General features: G+C 47.5%; 2 protein-coding genes across 7 annotated transcripts in view; one reads left to right on the plus strand and one right to left on the minus strand.

Moving 5' to 3' along the window:
- Positions 1-1526: 1526 nt before the first annotated feature.
- On the minus strand, positions 1527-8535 carry Jmjd4 (jumonji domain containing 4). Its single transcript, XM_048440058.3, has 6 exons — positions 8271-8535; positions 7921-8086; positions 5684-5818; positions 5303-5570; positions 4401-4547; positions 1527-4174 (listed from the first exon to the last, which is right to left on the minus strand). Exons 1-6 carry the CDS (start codon positions 8533-8535, stop codon positions 3875-3877), a joined length of 1281 nt encoding a protein of 426 aa, XP_048296015.2. The 3' UTR covers positions 1527-3874.
- A 108-nt stretch (positions 8536-8643) lies between these two features.
- Positions 8644-19271, plus strand: part of Snap47 (synaptosome associated protein 47) — a 45899-nt gene continuing 35271 nt past the window's right edge. For 2 of the 6 annotated variants that reach the window (XM_085694996.1, XM_048440059.2), the window contains exon 1: positions 8733-8861. Coding sequence is in view for 1 of the 6 variants with exons in the window: in XM_085694999.1 (XP_085551125.1) it covers positions 8644-8861 (218 nt within the window). In the remaining 5 variants the exon portion in view is untranslated. Of the gene's footprint in view, positions 8862-8964; positions 8988-13357; positions 13379-19271 lie in introns of those variants that run through there. The other 4 variants (XM_085694999.1, XM_085694997.1, XM_085694998.2 and 1 more) reach the window with 4 other exon arrangements.

Genomic DNA, 19271 nt, shown 5'->3' on the forward strand with positions numbered 1-19271 from the left:
TTCATCTATTCAATACTATGAATCAAACCCAGGACTTTAAGTATACTAGGCAACACTACCAACTGAGGTGCTTTACATCCCTTGCCCAGATGCTTTCTTGGGGCTGGGAAAATAGTTCATTGGCGAAGTGCTTGGTATGCAGGCATGAGGACCCAAGTTCAGATCCCCAGCCCTCATTAAAAAAACAAAACAAAACAAAACAAAAAAACTGAACATGGCAATGCAGGTCTGTACTCCAGTGCCAGTGGGGAAGAGAAAGGCAGATCCCTAGAGCTTGTAGCTAACTACTAGCTGACTCTGTAAACTGCAAGTTCAGTGAGATACCCTGTCTGAAAAAGTAAGGGAGAAGCAATTGAAGAAGACATGCAACACTGACATCTGTATGGTTTTGGTGCTCTGGGAAAGTAAATAGTTTCTACATGTTGTTGATGATAGAGTGTCAGAGTCCACCTTTATTCTCCATTAATAGACATTTCATTTTATCTTAAGCTATTAGAAGAAAAGGAAAGGGTTCCTAGAATTCACATTGTAGACCAGGCTGGCCTCAAACTCAAGAGACCCACCTGCTTCTGTACCCTGAGTGCTGTGGTTAAAAGTGTGCACCACCACCACCTAGCAGTTAAAGGCATTCTTGATGAGACATAAAAAAAGATTATACAGTAGTAAGCTGAAGCTTCTCAAATGGCTGACTAAAACTTGTCGTGGTTCTCTGATTGGGAATTAAAGTCAGGCCACTGCGATGAAGACACCAAAATTGAATCATGTTAGCAGGAAGATGCATGGCTTTGGTGCCAAAAGAAAGCTAATGTCTATGAAATCTGCTTTTATCTAAGAACTATAATAGAGTATCTTAGGTTTCTATTGTGATGAAAATTAGGTTTCAGTATTGTGATGAAATGCTGACCAAAAGTAACTTGGGGAGTATCTCAGTTATTTTTCTATTGATGTGACAAAATGCCATGACCAGGGCGACTTCTGAAAGAAAACATTTGTTGGAACTTACAATTCCAGAGTCCATTAGCATTATAGTGGGGAGCGTGGTGGCAGGCAGACATGGAGCTGGAGCTTGTATCTTTTCCCAAAAGTAAGAGGCAGAGAAAGCTGAGAATAGGATGGACTTTTGAACCCTCAAAGTCCACTCCCAGTTACACCTCCAATAAAGCCATACTTCTTAATCCTTGCTGAACAGTTCCACCCACTAGAGACCATGCATTCAAATACACGAGTCTATAAGGACCACCCATTTTCATTCAAACCACCACAGGTAAGAATGTGTTCATATCATTTTACATTTCCAGGTAACAGGAACTCAAACAGGACAGGAACCTGGAGGCAGGAACTGAAACAGAAGCCACAGAGTACTGCTCACTGGCTTGCTCTTCTTAGCTTGTTTAGTTTGGTTTCTTACACACTGCAGTCCTACCTGCCCAGGGTGGTACCTTCCCCAGTGGATTGGTTCTCCCACCTCAATCATTAATCAAGAAAATGTTCCACTGATTTGCCCATGTGCCAATCTTAGGGAAGCATTTTCTTAATTATGATTCTTTATTCTGAGATATGTATAGTTTGTAATAAGTTGACAAAATGAAGCAGTACACAGAGCAATACAGTACTATAAAGTACTTTGGCATACAAACCTAAATTATATTTATGACAAAATGGAACAAACAGGTTAAGGTAACCTGTTCATAGGTTGATTTAATCATGGGTAAACTCTGGACAAAACTTTGCAAGGGAAATCAAGGTCTAAGCTTTTATTTAGAGCCCACTCCACCTAACCCCTTTTCCTTTAGTCGAAAATGAGTTTAGGAGTTAATTCTTAGATATTCATTTCAGCTAGGACTGGATGAAATTAGTAGAAACTCAATCTAGAATTAAAACTTTTCATTTTTTTTTCCAAGAGAAGGTTTCTCTCTGTAACAGCTCTGGCTGTCCTGGAACTCGCTTTGTAAACGAAGCTGGCCTCAAACTCACAGAGGTCTGCCTGCCTCTGCCTCGAGTGCTGGGATTATTAAAGGCATGCGCCGCCACCACCTGGCTCCTATCACAATTTATAAAGGACAATAAGAGTCACAATAGAACTATAATAATACACTATAGGTTGTATGAATGTGGTCAAAATATTTGTTTTCATTTAATTAGTATTTCTGGACCACAGATAATGTTGACTACAGGAAACAGAAGCCAGATGGGTGGGGGTTACAGCTCTCTCCCTCATATTAAATCATTAGTGTTCTTGCTTGCATTTTGCTTATTTTTCTAATTCCACCTCAACTGTTTAGCACATCTATGGATCCCACTCATCACCCTTAGTCAGATTCTGACCCGAGGAATGGGGGCTTGTCTCCATTTCTGCAAATAGAAGTTGAACACCTTGATCAATAGTTGGGGCTGGATCCAGGAGCATAGTGTTGCAGAAGGGAAGCCCTTCTTGGGATTAGGATGTCTCATTACAAGTGTTGGGTAACTAGGTGGAGGATATTTAGCTGTCAATGAAAATGATCTTCCAAAGGACGTTACATCTTGTAAGTAGCAGTGTCACAGTGGGAACAAGTGTCAGCAAACTAAGGCTGTACCCAGGGTGGTTGGGGAAACAGGAAGTTGCAAAGGCAAAATCAGGAGATTATATGTCACCTAAAACTAAGTTTTGGCTGTAAGAGTCAGCAACAAGAGCGGTAACATTCCAAGGCTGGACAGACAGCAACTGAGCACAGGGCCTTACACAAGCATCAAAGTGTGGCAGCCTTGGTGTAAACAAGGGTTTTGGCAGTCTGTGAGGTAGATGAAGGGGCTCCTTCTCCCCCAACACTTCCTTCCACCTTCGCATGGATTCCAGGCTTCCAATGCAGGTCAACAGACTTGCACAGCAAGCACCTTTACCTGCTGAGCTGTGTAACATGTGCCTCCTCCTGGCTTGTTAATCTGACTGGGGACTTACTATCATTTTTAGTTATGATGGTAATGGGAGAAAATAGTAGCTAGTGTCTGTCACACATGGCCCAGGGTGTTTACTTTTCTTAATTTTGCAAATCTGGAGTATGCCCCATTAAGTTGCTGGGCCACTTATGTCTCCACATAGGAAAGGACCCAGGGTCCCAGGTACTATACCCCTGGCCAGGAGCTCAAAGGTAGAGCCTGGGCAAGCCTATGTGCTTGGTCATGTTTTGAGGACTCCCTGGACAATGCCACTGGTAAAAGCTCTAAAACAGGAGGTGTTATTATTTAGCTGGCAAAGAGCTTGAGGGTATTAATAAATAAATAACTTTTCTTCCCATTGATTCTAACACCAAGAGATATCCTCCTAGCCAGAGCTTCCGCAGCTCCCCAGTAGTTCGTGGGGCAGGCAGGGCAGAGATACAGGTGCCCCTGCCCCTATCCAGTTCTTACACGTACCTAGTTCTGTAGAACCTGCAGCTCACAGGGTAAATTAGCATTAGTGCCACTCTGCAGGGCACCATTAGATACGCCTTGAAGTCGGTGCTCTAAGCCTCAAGTGGCTCTTCCAAAAACATCCCCAGGAGGCCTTCCCCAGAGCTCTAGGATCTCCAGGGGAGGCGAGAAGGCTCCAAGGAAACCTGGCTTCATGATCGCTGCTCAATTCAAGCTCTTGGCAGGCGATCGGCCAAATGGGTGAACATCCGTCTAGCCCTGTGAGTTAAACGCTCTTATGGCTGGACTTTCCTCAAGATTCAGGGCCTAGATGCCGGGAAACAGCCCTCGATGAGCAAGGCTATGTCTGCTCACCCTGCAGAACTGCACCTGCACAGCCTTGGGGCACATCCTAAGCCTCAAAGAAGGGAAGCCTGTACTTCAGGAGGGCCCCAGGGCAAGAGGCTGCCTCCAGAACTCTTCTTGCATCATGATCTATGGAGTATTACAGGGCCTCGGCAGCAGCCACGCTGTCCTCCAGCTGCTGAAGCAGCTCCTCTGGTTGTGGTGAGAATGCACTGGTGTCCACTCTCTGAAAGTCGAGATGTGCAACCACAGAGGCCAGCACATCTGCAAGGCGGCCAACATCAAATGCAGCCTGCTGCAGGCCCAGCCCGAGGCCTGTGCTGGCCCCTGTATCCCCCTTCAGTCCTTGCCTCAGGACAAGAAGCCTCTTTTCAGCAATGACCTTGAGAAAATGGTAAAATTCTTCAAAATTGATCCCCGTGCAGGCCTTCATGATGACCTGGGCCAAGAGAAAAAGGAAAGTAAGGCCTGGTGTCACATCCAGACTCAGACTGCTCTGGTGTGCAAAGATCCCTCCCACACACCCAGGTGTCAGGGTTAAGATGGGACCCAGAGACAAAGGGACAGAGCCAGGAGAGTGGCCAGTAGGGTCTGAGTCATGAAGCCTGGTCCTGGCATCCGTACTAGACTCAAAGCTGGCTCAACCTGGGCTGGTTGCTTCCCACCTGGCAGTGGTGGTGCCAGTCAGGCATGGAGTCCTTCCACTCTCTGACCTCCTGCTGTACTGCCCGGAGTTCTTGCTGCAGGAAGCGCCACATGTTAGCCAGGTTGCAGCCATTGACCCAGTTGTGGTTGATAGAGATGGTGTCGTCCTGGAAGGCAGAGGAAAAGCTCCATGAGGCAACAGCAGGCATCACCTTTGGTGAGCAAATCAAATACCATTCCACATCCACCAGGCTTGGTGCTTTTGGTGGGTGTGATAGTTTGTCAAACCCTGACACAATCTAGACTTATCTGAAAAGATAGTCTCAGTGAGGAATTGTCTACATTGGATTGGCCTGTGGGTGTGTCTGTGGGGAGCTTGTCTTCACTGATGTGGGAGGACCCAGCTCACGGTTGGTAGCACCACCAATCCCTAAGCAGAGGGTCTTGAACTGTGGAAGAGTAGAAAACTGAGCCGAGCACAAATAAGAAAATAAACATATATGCATTCACCTCTTTGTTCTTGACTGGCTGTGATGTGACTAGTTGTCAAATTCCTGCCTTGGCTTCCCCATAGCCATGAACGTGGGATAAACCCTCTCTCCCCTGAGTTGCTTGTGTCAGAGTACTTTGTCACAGCACCAGAAATGAAACAACGGTGGGCAAAGGTAGAAAGGAGACACCCAGCCTCAGAAGCCAGGAAATGGCTGACCCCATTTCATGATGGGGCTAAGACATCTGGATGAGAGCTGGAGGGTCCAAGTTAGAACAGGGCAAGCGGATGAGCTCTCCGTGGTCTCACTGTGGCTTTCCTGCCCTGTGTCCAGCCTTTGCAGGGGACTAGTGCTGCTTTCTTTCTACAGAGGCAGTTGGAGGTGTAGAGGGAGGGAGCCTGGCAGAAGCAGGGTCATGTGCACTGTCTTACCAGGTTGTATACTTGATGGTGCCATCCACTGGGCACAAATATCATCTCACCAGCCTCCTGTGTGACTTCAAGGGGTAGACTGCTGTGCTGGATCCTGGGATACAGGCGAGTGTCCAGGAGTTCAGGGGCAGTCACATCATAGGGCAGGTTACCATGGCAGTCACGAAGGGCCTCCTCCTGTCCTGGCGGGAAGAACAACCATTTCTTCCTCCCACAGATGTTCACTGACCAGCTGAAGGAGCGGAAGATGTCCGCATGGAAGGGAGACCTACAGCAAGGGCTTCTGGTTTGTGTCTTGTGGAGTCCTGTGTGGACCCTGGCTTTTTTGATAGGCCTCTAGGCAGATGCCCCAGATGGTCACACCTCCCACCTCATCTTTACCAGGTGCCCCTGGGCCCCGCATAGACAAAGCGGTAGTCATCCACATTGAGAACATCCCAGAACTCATTCAGCCAGTCTGATGAGAAGTAAACAGGCAGGGTGAATATATCTTCCCAGTCATCTACCAAGGAGTCTCTGAGGAAAGAACAGGGGTGTTATAGCACTAATCTACTCTGTGTCCTATCCCAGCAGGCCCACCCGCATCAAATAGGGCCACCCAAGATCACCCAGTCCTAGTGGACTTTTTGACTGCAGCAGATTCTGAGGGCCTGAGCTGAACCTCAAGTTGCTCAGTTCAGAATGCTGAAGATAAAATGACTTTGGGAGTCCTGCGGCTGTGGTCACTGGGGCTTTGCACAAATGTTGAGCATAATCCCAGTTCCTCCTCCTTTTCTTCACCAATACTAGAGAGCTTAACACTACCTGGCAAATCCAGGCTACAGCCCCAGATGTGAGAGCCTCAAAACCCACCACTGAGTCCCCAAACACTGGATCATATTAACATCAGTCTCAGAGAAGGCACAATTCCATCAACATCATGCTGGAAGAAGCATCTATATTCATGTTCCTATAACTCCTAATAAGAGACAGAGTTAGGCAGAGCCCCATAACAAATTATCTGTAGGTCCAAACATCAGGATCACCTGCTTTTGAGCACTCAGCAAACTGTTAAACTCTGCTCAGGCATTGCTTCCCCTGTGGCCTCCTGATTATGCAACTCTGCCTTTTTCTGCCCTTATGGTTTCAGGGTCTTCCAGACAAAAGTACAGGCAAACATTGAATTTAAATACAACAACCAATTTTCTAGCATAAATATGCCAGTATAATATTTGGGAAATATTCATTACCTCCACACAAAAAAACAAAACAACCCAATTGAAATGTTTACCTAAAATCTCAAACTTCGACACACGACAGTATTAGGCCTGTGAGTCCATCTGTACCTGCTCAAACATTATACATATCTAGGACCAGTGTCTGGTCATACTTTACCCAGCTCCTGCATAGGCCAGCTTTTTGCCCAAACAAGAAGTAGAATGACAGGGTAGCCAGAGGCTGGTGTTTCTTTTGCATCTCGTCAGTTGTGGAAATTGCAGGGGCCTGAATTCCATCCCACTCTACAGTCTTGAGCCTTATTCTGCACACAAGTGATACAGGAATTCAACTGTTCAGTGTGCCTTCTGCTGGGGTTCTGAGCACAACCGTCTGTGCTTGTGAAAGGCACACCGGGCAGAGAAAGTACGTGGTCCCAGGGCCACCATGGAGGGACTGATTGTGAAAGGCACAGCCGGCAAGGAAAACACGTGGTCCCGGGGCCACCACAGAGGGAGTGGTGCTGTTCTCAAAGTGAGCATCACGTTGGCTGGAGGTCTTAGGTACAGCCAAAACACTGACAATGGTCTTATGTACTGACATGTCCAAGTTGGAAACACCATAAATTTAAAAATGTACTAACAGCATGTGTTTAGATGCTCAAGACCTTAGTATTAGCAATTCCAAAAATAAAAGGGCAGCAGTGTGCCTAAATGCACGGCCACTGTAGCATATCACAGCAACAGAGCCTACTCTAGAGGCGTGATCATTTCAGCAGACCCATGGGCTGGGTGGGGGTATCGCTTCTTGATGCTGTCCAACAAAGAGAGAAAATGGAAGTGGCCAGCCTGGGAAAACAGCAAAGTTCAAATCTCGAAGTAGTTCACTAAATGCTCTGCACTCCTGCACCATCACGAAGTCAAAATCTCTTAAGTAAAACTGTCACGAGCTGATGTGTGAGAGAAGCGGAGGCTAATCAGGTGTTGAGTGCCTCTTTAAGGGATTCTCAGAGTGGGGCAAGAGCGGTTGTAGAAAGGTCGCTTGCTCCTTTTGAGAACCTAGAATGGGCCAGGCAATGGCAAGAATCCCTTGAACAACAATGGAAGGAACTTAAGCCTTTCCTCAGCAGGGTCATGGAGAGGACAGCCCCAGAGGATCTGAGAGGAACCTGCTCAGACATTATACAGAAGAGGCCACCTGGACCCATTCAAAGTCCACACAACACTTACTTTCCTCATGACAGTCCGCGTGGGCTGGTTGGTGACCTTTCCCAGGAAGCTCCCTCCCACCAGCTTTGAGACAGACTAGACCTCTGCTGGAGAGGTAACCCCTCCGAGTGCAGAAGGAATGCTCTACCAAGGAGGCCTGCAGTCGCCGTTTAGGGAAAGGGCTGTAGTCATCCGCCAGCCAGACTGCCCCATTACCTGCACAGGTGCCAGTCCTTGAGATAGAGGCAGCCCCTCGGGGAGGAGCAGCCTCCTTGGATGTACTCCTTCCAGTAACTGATATAGTCACGGAAGGGCATGTGCTCCTTGGGATTTGAGTTGTATTCCCGCACTCCACAGTTGGCAACCGGTACAACCACGTCTCCTGCAGCGAGAGGGTCGGCAGAGAAGTGGCAGAGTCCGTGTAGTTCATCCCCTTGGGCTCCTGCCACTCTCTGGGCGAATTATCCAGATCCCACTCGTCTGTCCTGTCCTGGCCACCCTCCCATCCCGGAGTCTACTCCTCCCATCTGCTCCGACTTCCCCAGGTCAGGCCGCCTGCGTCCTACCATACTTCTGCAGCAGATAATCGAAGTCAGGCTTCCCCGCCGACGTCACCCAGCGTCGCCGGCTGCCCCAGCTCTCGGTGAAGGCGCTGGAAAACACGCAGGGCAGGTTAGGCAGCAGGAAGCCCTTCACGAAGTCGGCGTAGGAGAAGGCGTCCGGCGACTGAATGAAGGTCACACTGCTGGGTGCGGGCCCGCCGCAGCCAGGGACTCGGCCCCCGAGGTCCCGGTAGTGCCGCTCGGCAAAGGTGCGAGTCTCTCGATCCATCCACCGGGGAACCTGACCCCGGAGGCCCAGCCCTGCTTCTCACTACACTGTAAATGGGGAATAGAGGCCAAGAAAACCAAGACCTGTTTGGAGCACAAACCACAGTGAATGAACCCGGAACTAGATACCAGAGGAGCATCATTCCAGCAGGAACTCAAGCCTTGGCGCTCCCAGGATGTGCGCGTGCGCCCCACGCGGGCCCGCCCTCCCGCGCAGGCGCACGAGCGCTCTCCCGGTGGCGGACCTGCTTCCCAGCGGCTGGCGTTTGTCTTTGGTGGTCCAGTGGCGCTTGCCACTGCGTCTCCTGCGCACTCCTCTTGTCTCAGGTGAGCGGTACTGCTAACGCGCAGCTAGGCAGTACTCGAGCCCACCACTGAGACAGGAGATGGACATGAGTCCCAAACCGTAAGGGATGACGGAGTCCTGAAGAGATGGTGGGGTGCGAGCGGAGGGTGAGGATCCGCGGGGCGTGGTGAGGTTCCTGAGACTCCAGGATAGGTTAAGGAATCTTTCCAAGGACTGTGATGTTTACCTAGAAGTAGAACGGGTCAAATTAAAAGGGAGGAAAGTGACTTTTGGGAGATTCTGAGGTTCAGGTAGAGAGGTATGTGGATTAGGTCGGACAAGAGTTGAAACAGGAGGCAGAGGATTGTTTGATATAATTCGCCCGTTGTGGACTTCACTGTGTCTCTTGTGGTCAAAGTGTAGTACTCTATTGCAGCTAGGCCATGGTAAGAGATGACAGCGCATAGAGAAATTCAAGTGGAGAGAAACACATATCCACGCCAAGACTCGTGCTGCACGCCTTAATCCCGGCATTGGGCATGCTGAGGTAAAATGATCAAGGGTTCTTAGGACAGTATGAACCACAAATCAAGGCTTGCCTCAAAAAGAAAAAAAAAGCCAGAATATAATAACAACAACAATAAAACCCCAAGTCATCCAAAAATTCCATCTATGTGCAATCATTAAATCTTCTGGTATAAAGCCCGTTTTTTCCAGGCATACGTGAATGTATACATTTGATTCCTGTTCCCTCCTCTCTCTCCCGGAGTTTTCCTTCTTTTCCTACTTTGGCAGTATGTCATATTTGGAAACATCTTTTTAGATCTTTAATCAACTTCTTGGTATAAAGTTCTTAAAAGTCTTGGATTATTTGAGCTGATAAATGCCATTTTGCACGTCAGTTGCCCAACACCATCCGACATCCGCTAGGATAGATTCCTGGTGGAGCTGGTAACTGAAACATGAGCAGAACCAGAGTGTGGGGACTTTCAACCCAGCCCTCGGCCCCTAGGGCTGAAGGCTGAATAGGTTATCAATGACCAGTGTTTAGTCAGTCATGCCCCTGTAATTGTAAATCCAGAAAATCCTTAGAAGACTCATTCAGAGGATCTTAGAGAGTGTGCCTAGGGAGCGCATGGGCAGGGTCTTCTCATACTTTGACCTCTTGCATCTTTTTATAGCCTGTGTAATACCCTTTATAATAAAACAGTAAATGTAAGTTAGTGTTTCTTTGAGTAATGAGTTTCTGGGGGAAGGCCACCTCAAGGAGGGGTCTCTGGACCCTCTTTATAGGTAGGTGCTGGTCATCAGAAAGGGATAACACAGTCTGAGTTTGCATCTGCACTAAAGTAGGGACTTCTTGGGAGATTGAGCCCCTCCCTTGGGATCTGATGCCATCTTGAGGCAGACATTGTCATAGCTGAACTGAATTAAAGGACCTTCTTCTGGTGTCCACTGCTGACAGTTTTAGGGTCCCAGAATTCAGGGCTATGACGTGAGACTAAAGGTAAAATAAGTGGTTTGTTTTTCCATAAAAGTATGAAAAACTCAAGTAGAAATTGCTTCTTTTCCTGTGTATCTGAGACCAGTGTCCCGAGAAAGAGATCAGGGCCGCAGGTGTATGTGCTGTCAAGAGTTCTGGGGCAGCACAGCCCCTAACACAGGGACTGGGACATGGGCTCTTGACCCCTATTTAGTTAGTGTTGTAATTCTGGTCTTCAGTGGTGGCCTCCGGGTGTCAGTAACACCGTCAAATATGTGAAGCCTGGAGAGGGGCCTGGAACACAGGTGTGTGTCCATGAAGTTGCCTCCCTACCCCCAGCTGGGAACTGCTGGTGATGCACATCCTCTGCCCACACAGACCTATGGAAACTACGCATCCTGGGCAGAGCCACCCCAGAGGAAAACAGGAAAGGACTGGAGTTGGCACCCCTGAGGAGATGAGGTGGAAACAGTGGATGGTCTCATTTCTCTCTGGATGTCTACAGCATGCCCTGCAGCTAGGCCCTGGCGTTTGAAATATCCTCAGAAGCATGGCTGAGCCTCCTGGGGTGGAGATAGGAACGTGTGAGGGAGTGGAAAGAGGGTCTGCCGCGGAGCAGGAGGGGAGCAGGAGGGCAGGTAATGGAAAAAGCCAGTCTTGCCGCCCCCGCTTGGACACACTGCCCCACTGTTCTCCCTCTCGGCCCCGGAGTGAAAGGTGTGCAGAACGTTGCGTGTTCCGTTACTTTGGAAATTAACTAAAAATAGGCTGTTTACTCGCTATTGAGTTCTACTCAAGGGCACATGTGTGATGGAAATGCTGAAAGAGACCCATTGTGCCCATCCCAGTGTGTTAGGAGTCAACAGTCAAGTGACGTGGGCCTAGCCCCCAAGGACGTCACTTATGCGAATTAGCTTGACACCCAGGGGTTGCCTGCCATGACTTCCCATGGTGATTGTGCCTCTTACATTCAGGGTCCACACAGGACTCCTACTCTACCTGTACTGGTGGAGGCAAGTTACACCAAACAAAGAATTCAGGAACAGAGCATCTCTGGAGGCCCACTCAGTATGTGATCAGGTGCCCACGGAGTGTACAAGGCTTCTGTGAAGGTCACCTTCAGTGCACAGAGCGAGTTACCTTGGGAAATCTCTCAGGTATGGGAGTGCCGTGGTTGTGGTGGGCATGAGGAAGGGTAAAGGTGCCATGTAAGCAGAAGCTTTAAGATGGAAGAGCAATTCAGAGTCGGGGTGGAGAGGAAGGGACAGCAAAATGAAGCACAGAGCCCCATTTGACGGTTGGAGCTGAACTTGCGAGGGTGTGTTTTCTGTGATTTGTTTTGCAGTGCTCTCCCTCACTCTTCCCAGAACTCAGAGCCCCCCATATGCCTAACAGGTGCTTTACCCTTCGGGACCCAGTATTCAGAAGAGTTTTCGACGGAAGCCCACCGTTTTCTCATTCTGTTTCCTGACTGGTCGGTGACGAATAGACCGAAGGGGCAGGAGGAAGTGAGAAGGCTAAAGATAGGGGGCTGTGTCAATAGAGGATGACACTCCACGAGAGAGGATATCACTGTGGAGAGCTGGCAGTGCTGACAGATGGAATCACAGTCTGTATCCCGAGCCAGGTCTGAATAGAGTCAGATTAAAAGTGGAAAGTACAGAAAGAAAATTTATTCAATGTGGCCACATTGGGACAAATGATCTAGTGAACCCCTAAGTTCTGGAGTGAGATTAAATAGAAGGCTGAAGATTTGCCTATCTAAGCAACACAGGTGTGGCCCCACCATTAACCCATCCTTGACTGGACTTCAGACTCCTTGTAAGGTGGTCTAACAAGTTGTTAAAATCACGTGAACCCTCTTTCTGGAAGACAAGTTCCCTCTGGCTAGTGCCTTTTTCTTTTCCCAGCTTGAGATTCCTGGGGAGATTCCCATCTCTTTGGGGTCCATTGTTTCAATACTCTGATAGTCAGATTGAGAGACACAAATGTCTCTTTAAAATATGTTCTTTTTTTTTTTGTTTTTGTTTTTTGCCAGTCTGTTACATTAGGATTTGCTACGTATTTAGGAGGATGAGGAAGACATGGATCCAGAAAGACTCTTGGTTCCAACACAGCTTCTGTTAAAAGACAAACCACATAGCCAGAACCTAGTACAGTATGAGGTACCCAGCAGATGACCAAACATCCAGCTGGGCTGGTTGGAGATGCCTGTTAGATGTGTCATAAAAATGCTCAGCAGCAACCAGAAGCCTGAACTGAAGCCTTGAGAGGTCATGGGGTTGATGATGTGGTTGGGTGAAGGCAGCCTTGTCGTGGTCCTCTTACCCTTTGTGTCTCATACGGGCGGCAGGAGCTGGAGGGCATGATGGCATCTGAGAGAGGGAGGTGGTGTGTGTTTTAACTTGGAGGTTTTTATTGTTTTTGGTTTTTCAAGACAGGGTTTCTCTGTGTAGTCTTGGTCATCCTGGAACTCACTCCGTAGACCAGGCTGGATTTGAACTCAGAGATCTGCCTGCCTCTGCCTCCCTAAAGATGTATACCATCACCGCTCAGCTTAACCAGGAGATTTTTAATAGACTTGTGAACTGATGGCATTGTCAAGGGGAATTCCTGGAGAGAAGTCGTGTCTGATTAAAACTAGGGTGATGTGGAGAGGTTGGAAAGCTGCCAGGAGCTGATTAGCTTATCTCGGGCCCACTTTAGCCACCTGAATTCCTTGTCCACTTTGTCCACCTTGTATCAGTAGTATCCCATGAGTAATAGGTTAAAAACCTTTGGCATCTAGTAACTTAGCAGACCACTAGCTTCTATCGTCTACCAGCTAAGCCTGTCAACAGATAGCATCTGAGGCCCATAGAAAAGCTTTCTCCACCTTGCTGTAACTGCCCCTCGGATAAACCCACCAAAGAGTTTTATACTTGCTTCATTTATGGCTGTCGTTCTGTAAAACTATAAAGCTTCATGAAACTGCTTTCACTTTGAAAGATGGAATTTGGGGAGACCTAAATCTGTGTTGCTGAACCATGGTCACTCAAAATGGCTCCAGAAGAAGCATCTGTTATTCCATTTAAGGTGAGAGCTCTGCCTTTTTTGCTACAAATGGGATTGCCACAACCTGTAGTCCATGCCCAGTTGCCAGAATTCGGTAGATGAAGCTTATTGGAATAGCCATGCCTCTTGGTTAATGTGTCACCCGTGGTGGTTAGTGATTGTGACTAAGATTCATGGCTTCTAGTCCTGAAGTACTTACCACATGGTCCTCACACCAAGTTGGTTGACCTGGTGCGAAGAAGAGTGAGATCAGTGATGCTGAGGAGGACGGGGTGGGTGGAGGACCCTGTGACGGATCTGGCTTCAAGGGGAGTAGGAGCCCCTTCTTGAGGATTCTGTCGGTGGTGTCAGTCTAGGCAAGGTCATAGGGTCTAAACACGCGTGGGCAGCTTCTGCTGCATAGGTGGGAACAGTTTTCTCCTTTCTGCCCTTCCACTTAATAACTATTTATTTTGGCTTTCTGGAAAAGACATCCTGGAAATCTGTGGTAGGAAAAGTTTTGGCCACATGTTTCTCCTTTGAAATTTGTCAAACATGGGTACAGTTCTCATACTTATTGTCTGTAATGTCATAATGACAAGTGCTTGCTGTCTCCTCTCAACTCTTGGTTCTCTGTTTTTTGGGGTTTTTTTTTTGTCTTTGAATTTTAGAATGACCTAGAGCTGGTATTGACCTGAGGTCTTTTAGTTATTTTACCAGAGGGTAAACAGAGATCCAGAAGGTGAGGTAACTTTTCCCGAGTTGTAAAGCTGTGGTAGAGCTGGAGGAGCTGCAGCCGGGACCACGGCGAGCTTCCTCTGCCACCCCACTGCTAGGCCTGGGGATTTTCTGGGGAGTGCGCAGATAATTTCACTGCCTACTCTTGCTCTGCGCAGGAGCAACCTTGTGGAGCAGGTGGTTGCTGATACAAACTTTTTGTGGTGTCTAGCAGTGTGGCAGTGTGTTGTCCTATTTCCTAATCTTTATTCCTATTAATTCCTAATATGATTCCTAAAATCCGGGGCAATGAAGTGCCTTCTGCTGCTAGCAGCCCCTAGGTAATTTCAGGGTGGGACAGTCGTTGGAAGATGGGGGCAGCAGCATAGAGGAGGGGACTTCAGTCTTCTTTCCAGACCCCAGAGAAGGAGGAGCGTCTGAAGGCTGAGCAGATCAGCAGTGGCTGGTAGTTGAGTCAGTCACACCCACGTAATGAAGCCTCTGTGGGTAGACTGTCACATAGGCAGACTTCCTAGGAGCTGAACACTCGGAAGTTCTAGGGAGGACAAGGCAACCTTACCCAATCTTCCTACCTGGCCCTGTGTGTTTCTTCATCTGCATCCATTTTAATGCCCTTTATAATCCAATAGTAATCGTAAGTGTTTCTCTGACTTCTGTGAGTTGTTTGAGAAAATGAATCTGAGAAGATGATGAGCCCTGACATGGACAGTGGGTCAGATGTAGCCTGGGCTTGAGGTTGGCATCTGGAGTGAAGGCCATCTTAGGCTTCAAGACTTGTCTTCAAGTAGATAAGGTTGCAGTGAAAATGGACTGGAGAAACACAGCTAGTGTATGCTTTAGAACCAATTGCTGGGTGGTGTGTAAGGAGACATCACACACATGTGTTTGCACAAGTGATAGCAATGTAGGAGAAGCTGTATTTGGGTTTTTTCCTTACGTGGGTCCAGTCATTGAATAAGTCATTGTCTGTGAGCAATGGGAAACCCTTTCTGGCCAGAAATGAGACAAGGCTGTCTTCAGCAGCTGAGCAGTGTTCTCTGTGACTCCCTGCCATTAGCCCTTACCTTGGCCTTGGAAACCACGAGTGGGCTGAAGTAGCTCCCCTAGTTCTGAGAAGTGCATGCCAGTACTTTTTTAAGCTGTTATTTTGTGTTATGGGTGTTTTACCTGCATGAATGTGCACCACTTGAATGCAGTACCTTTGGAGGACAGAACATGGCATCAGATCCCCCCTGGGACAGGAGTTATAAATAGTTGTGAGCCACTATGTGGGTGCTGAGAGTCAAACCTGGGTCATCTAGAAGAGCAGCTAGTGTTCTTAAACAGCTGAGCCATTGCTCTAGCCTGTAACCACTTGTTGTCCTGGAGTATAGGCTGTTCTACTGAGGCGTGAGGGTATCAGCACCTGCTCCCTGTTTCTCCAGGCATTATGGTGGAAGGCTCAGGTATGGGCTTTCTAGTTCAGGGACCTGTTGCCTACGACTCAGTGTGGTGTATCCAGGCAGAAGACACTGATACTGGTGTGGCCCTCGTGCTAGGGAGGGGCTCATAATGCAGACTTGCCTGCTGAACCCCTCCCTCAGAAAGACAAAGCAACCTTCTCTAGAGAAGGAAGTGTCTCCTGCAGCTGAGAAAATCTCCTCCACTTTTCCAGTGACATCAGACTGTAAACTTCCTGGCTGTTTCTCATGGAGCTTTCCTGATGTAAGAGTTTGAGGTGTTTTGTTTGTTTTTAGTGTGGTGGTTCCCCTGGTCTGGCCAAGGACAGGTTGTTAGGAGGCCTGTCAGGCCCCACATAGGACCTGGTTGTCCTCTGCAACCTGGGGTTGTCTACGAAACCCTTTTCTAAAAAGTGGCTTTTAGGTCTCTTCTCTTCCACCTGTGGTGGCGACAAAGAGCTGGTTTGGCAGCTTCCTTCAGGGACTGTCCTAGCTTCAGGCTGTGGTTTCTGGGGTGTAGCAGTGACTTGGGGGACCATAGCCACACACTGGGAAATTCGGGTCTGCTCTGGCGGCTGCCATGGAGGAAAGGCCTAGGATATGTTTGTGAAGAACTCAAGCCAGGTTATTAGAGAAGCCAGATCCATATCTTGTTTTTACCTGGTGCTTCCATTTTGTGCATATTCTTCCTCTGCTCCTCTCCCTGTTGTGTCTGCCTGCTACTGTGCATAGGATGTGTTGTCTGAGGGTGACTACCAGATGCTAAAGCCAAGGCCAGGTAGCAGGTTTTCAGTATGTTCCTTATGCGGCGACCCTTTAGTACAGTTCCTCTTGTTATGGTGGTGACCCCAACCATAAAATTATTTCCTTGCTATTTCTTAACTGTGGTTTTGCTACTGCCGTGAAAATATCTGGTATATAGGTTGAGAACCACTGCCCTAGAGGTCCTAGGAAAGATGGATTCAAGACACAGGAGTAGACTCCTCCCATTCCTGATGAGTAGCTTCCATGTCAGTCTAGTATATTCAGTTTGTTTCATACAGTGTTTAGTGAAGGCTGCCATCAGTATAACTCCCAAGCAGGATGGGCCTCCACCATGCCAGGGTGTCCCAGCTGAACCAAAAAGCGAACACCCATTACAAGGAAGTCACTGAGCCAGAACCTTGAATAGGATATGGTCTACTGTCCTCCAAGAGCTTCCAGTCAAACAAACAAGATGTGTCATTCTGTGTCCTTGTCTGCTACTTGGAGTCCTTCTGCTTGATCCAGAAATTGTGACTAGGTGAGAAGTCCTAGTGTTGGCAGTCCTGAGCCCTTGAGTGCCCAAGGTCTAGGGGACTGTACTATGTAGTACATCCAGAGGCTTTTCATTCCAAGCTCTGGGAATAGGGAACTCTTTCCCTATTAGATGCTAGACTGTGGCTTTACATACTCAAGTTGAAGGTTTTTGTTGCTTGGAGCTTTATCGGTGGGCCCCGTACATGGCAGCTGTTGTGATCCGTGACTCCTGCTGCGTGTGGTACAGGTCTTGAATGGGCCTCAGATATTGGGATGCTCCAAAAGCAGTTTGTACTATAGAGTGTTGGGTCTTAAGAGGCCAGGGTCACAACTTTCATTCCTGGCATTTGGAATTCTTGGCAGCTTCCTCTTGAGTGATTACAGCCTGAAGGCTCGTTGTCTTCAGCTGCTCTGTCTGTCACTTTACACCTCTGCTCCCCAGCACAGTCAGTCTCGGCGGCTCCTGCTTTTCTCTCTCTTACCAGCTCAGCCGACTCCGCTGGGGAAAGTAAGCAGAAACGGACCAGTGAGACCGCTCAGCAGATAAACTTGCTTAGTGCTAAATCTGACGACCTGAATCGATTTCCCCCAGGAATCACATGGTGAAAGGAGAGAACCAACTCCTTTAAGATGTCCTCTGACCTATACATTCATGCCTTGACATGTGTGCATTCAGATACAGTCAGGTGTGGTTGCGTCTCTCATTTAGCCACCAATCTAACTAAGGACATTTGCATACCTCCTCTGCATTAGTGGCCTCCAGAGGGACCTCTGGGCAGGAACTGCCTTGATGTGACTGCACCCTTTGTTCTTAGTGTGTGCTTTTACATTTCCCTCAGGCTGCTGTCGCCTTTGCTTTGTGTGCTTTTTACAAAATAGTCTTTCCTCGTAATGGAATTCTGTCCTGGTGAAATTTGTTGACAGTACCTACTAATGGGATAGCTGGTTCATATAATACTCCTGTTTCTACTTGTGCTGCTCTCCAGAATGACTGTCCTCGTTAGCATCCCCACCAGACGTGTAAGGGTTACAGCACTGAGCGTCCTTAGCCTCCACCACAAACCCTAGGGGTTGAACCTAAGGCTTCACATGTGCTAGGCAAGCGCTCTACTCCTGAAGGATGTCCTTACTTTTGAAGGATGTTTCTAGAACCTCTTTATTCTTTCGATAATAGCCGACCTTACTGGAGTGATACAGTCAGTGGGCAAGCTTTCACGTAGTTGGTCATTTGTATAATTTGTGAACAATATTCATTCATATTTTGACCCTTGTTAATTGCAATTTTGGTGTTTGTAAGATCATTATATATTTTGGATTTTAATCGATTTAAAGATTTATTTGGTTATGTGTATTAATGTTTTCCTGTGTGTATGTGCATCATGTACATGTAGTGCTCAAGAAGGCCAGAAGAGGGCATTGGATCCCCTGGGACTGGAGTTATAGCCAGTTGTGACCCGCCATATTCTACTGGGAATCAAACCCAGGGCCTCTGGAAGAGCAGCAAGTGCTCTTAACCACAGAGCCATCTCTCTAGCTCTGAGGGATATTAATCTTTTTAAAAGTTGTATTCATTGTTGCCAGGCAGTGGTGGTGCACACCTTTAATCCAGCACTCAGGAGACAAAGGCAGGTGAATCTCTGTGAGTTCAAGGCCAGCCTGGTCTACAGAGCAAGTTCCAGGACAGCTGGGGCTACACAGGGAAACTCTGTCTCAAAGCAACAAAAGCAAATTGCATACACAGTGTAAAATACTGAACTTCATGATTATGTTTTCATATATTCATATAATGGACTTTTTTCTTGATGACACTCATTTTGACTGGGATGAGATGAGCCTCAGTACAGTTGATTTGCATCTCATCTTCCTCCCATCCTCTTCCCTCCCTCCCTCTCTCTTCTTGTTATTTTGTTTTTTCCCCTCTTCTCATTTTTCAGACGGCAGTTCACATGACCCAGGAAGACCTCAAACCATGTAACTGAGGATGATCTTGAACTTTTCACCTCCTGAGTGCTTGGATTACAGTGTATTTACTACACTCAACTTGATTTGTGTTTTCTTGGTAGCTAAAGATGTTGGACATTTTTAAATGTATGTTTATTGACTTTGCACACCTTTTTAAAAAAATTGGTATTATTTTTCCTGTGTGTTTTATTTTTTTATTACTGTTTGAGACAACTTCTCTCTATGTATACCATGCTCACAACCCTCCTACCTCAACTTTCCAAGTCCTGGGATTGCAGGTGTGTGGTTCTGCATCAGGCTGATTTTCACTATATTTTCTAAAAGTTTTTATGGCCCTGTTTATCAGGGAACAGGTGCCCAGTTTTCCTTTGTTGTTGTGTCTTTGTGAGGTCTCGATCGTCCTTGACCTCATAAAAAGGATTTTGCAATGTTCTTTCTTCTTCAATGTTTCTTAATTTTTGAGAATTTGATTATTTATTCTCTAAATGCTTTGTGGAACTCAGTCAAAAAAAATCATC

The sequence above is a fragment of the Myodes glareolus genome, chromosome 9, assembly GCF_982192425.1.
Source record: "Myodes glareolus chromosome 9, mMyoGla1.1, whole genome shotgun sequence".
In the NCBI taxonomy this organism is placed as follows: Eukaryota; Metazoa; Chordata; class Mammalia; order Rodentia; family Cricetidae; genus Myodes; species Myodes glareolus.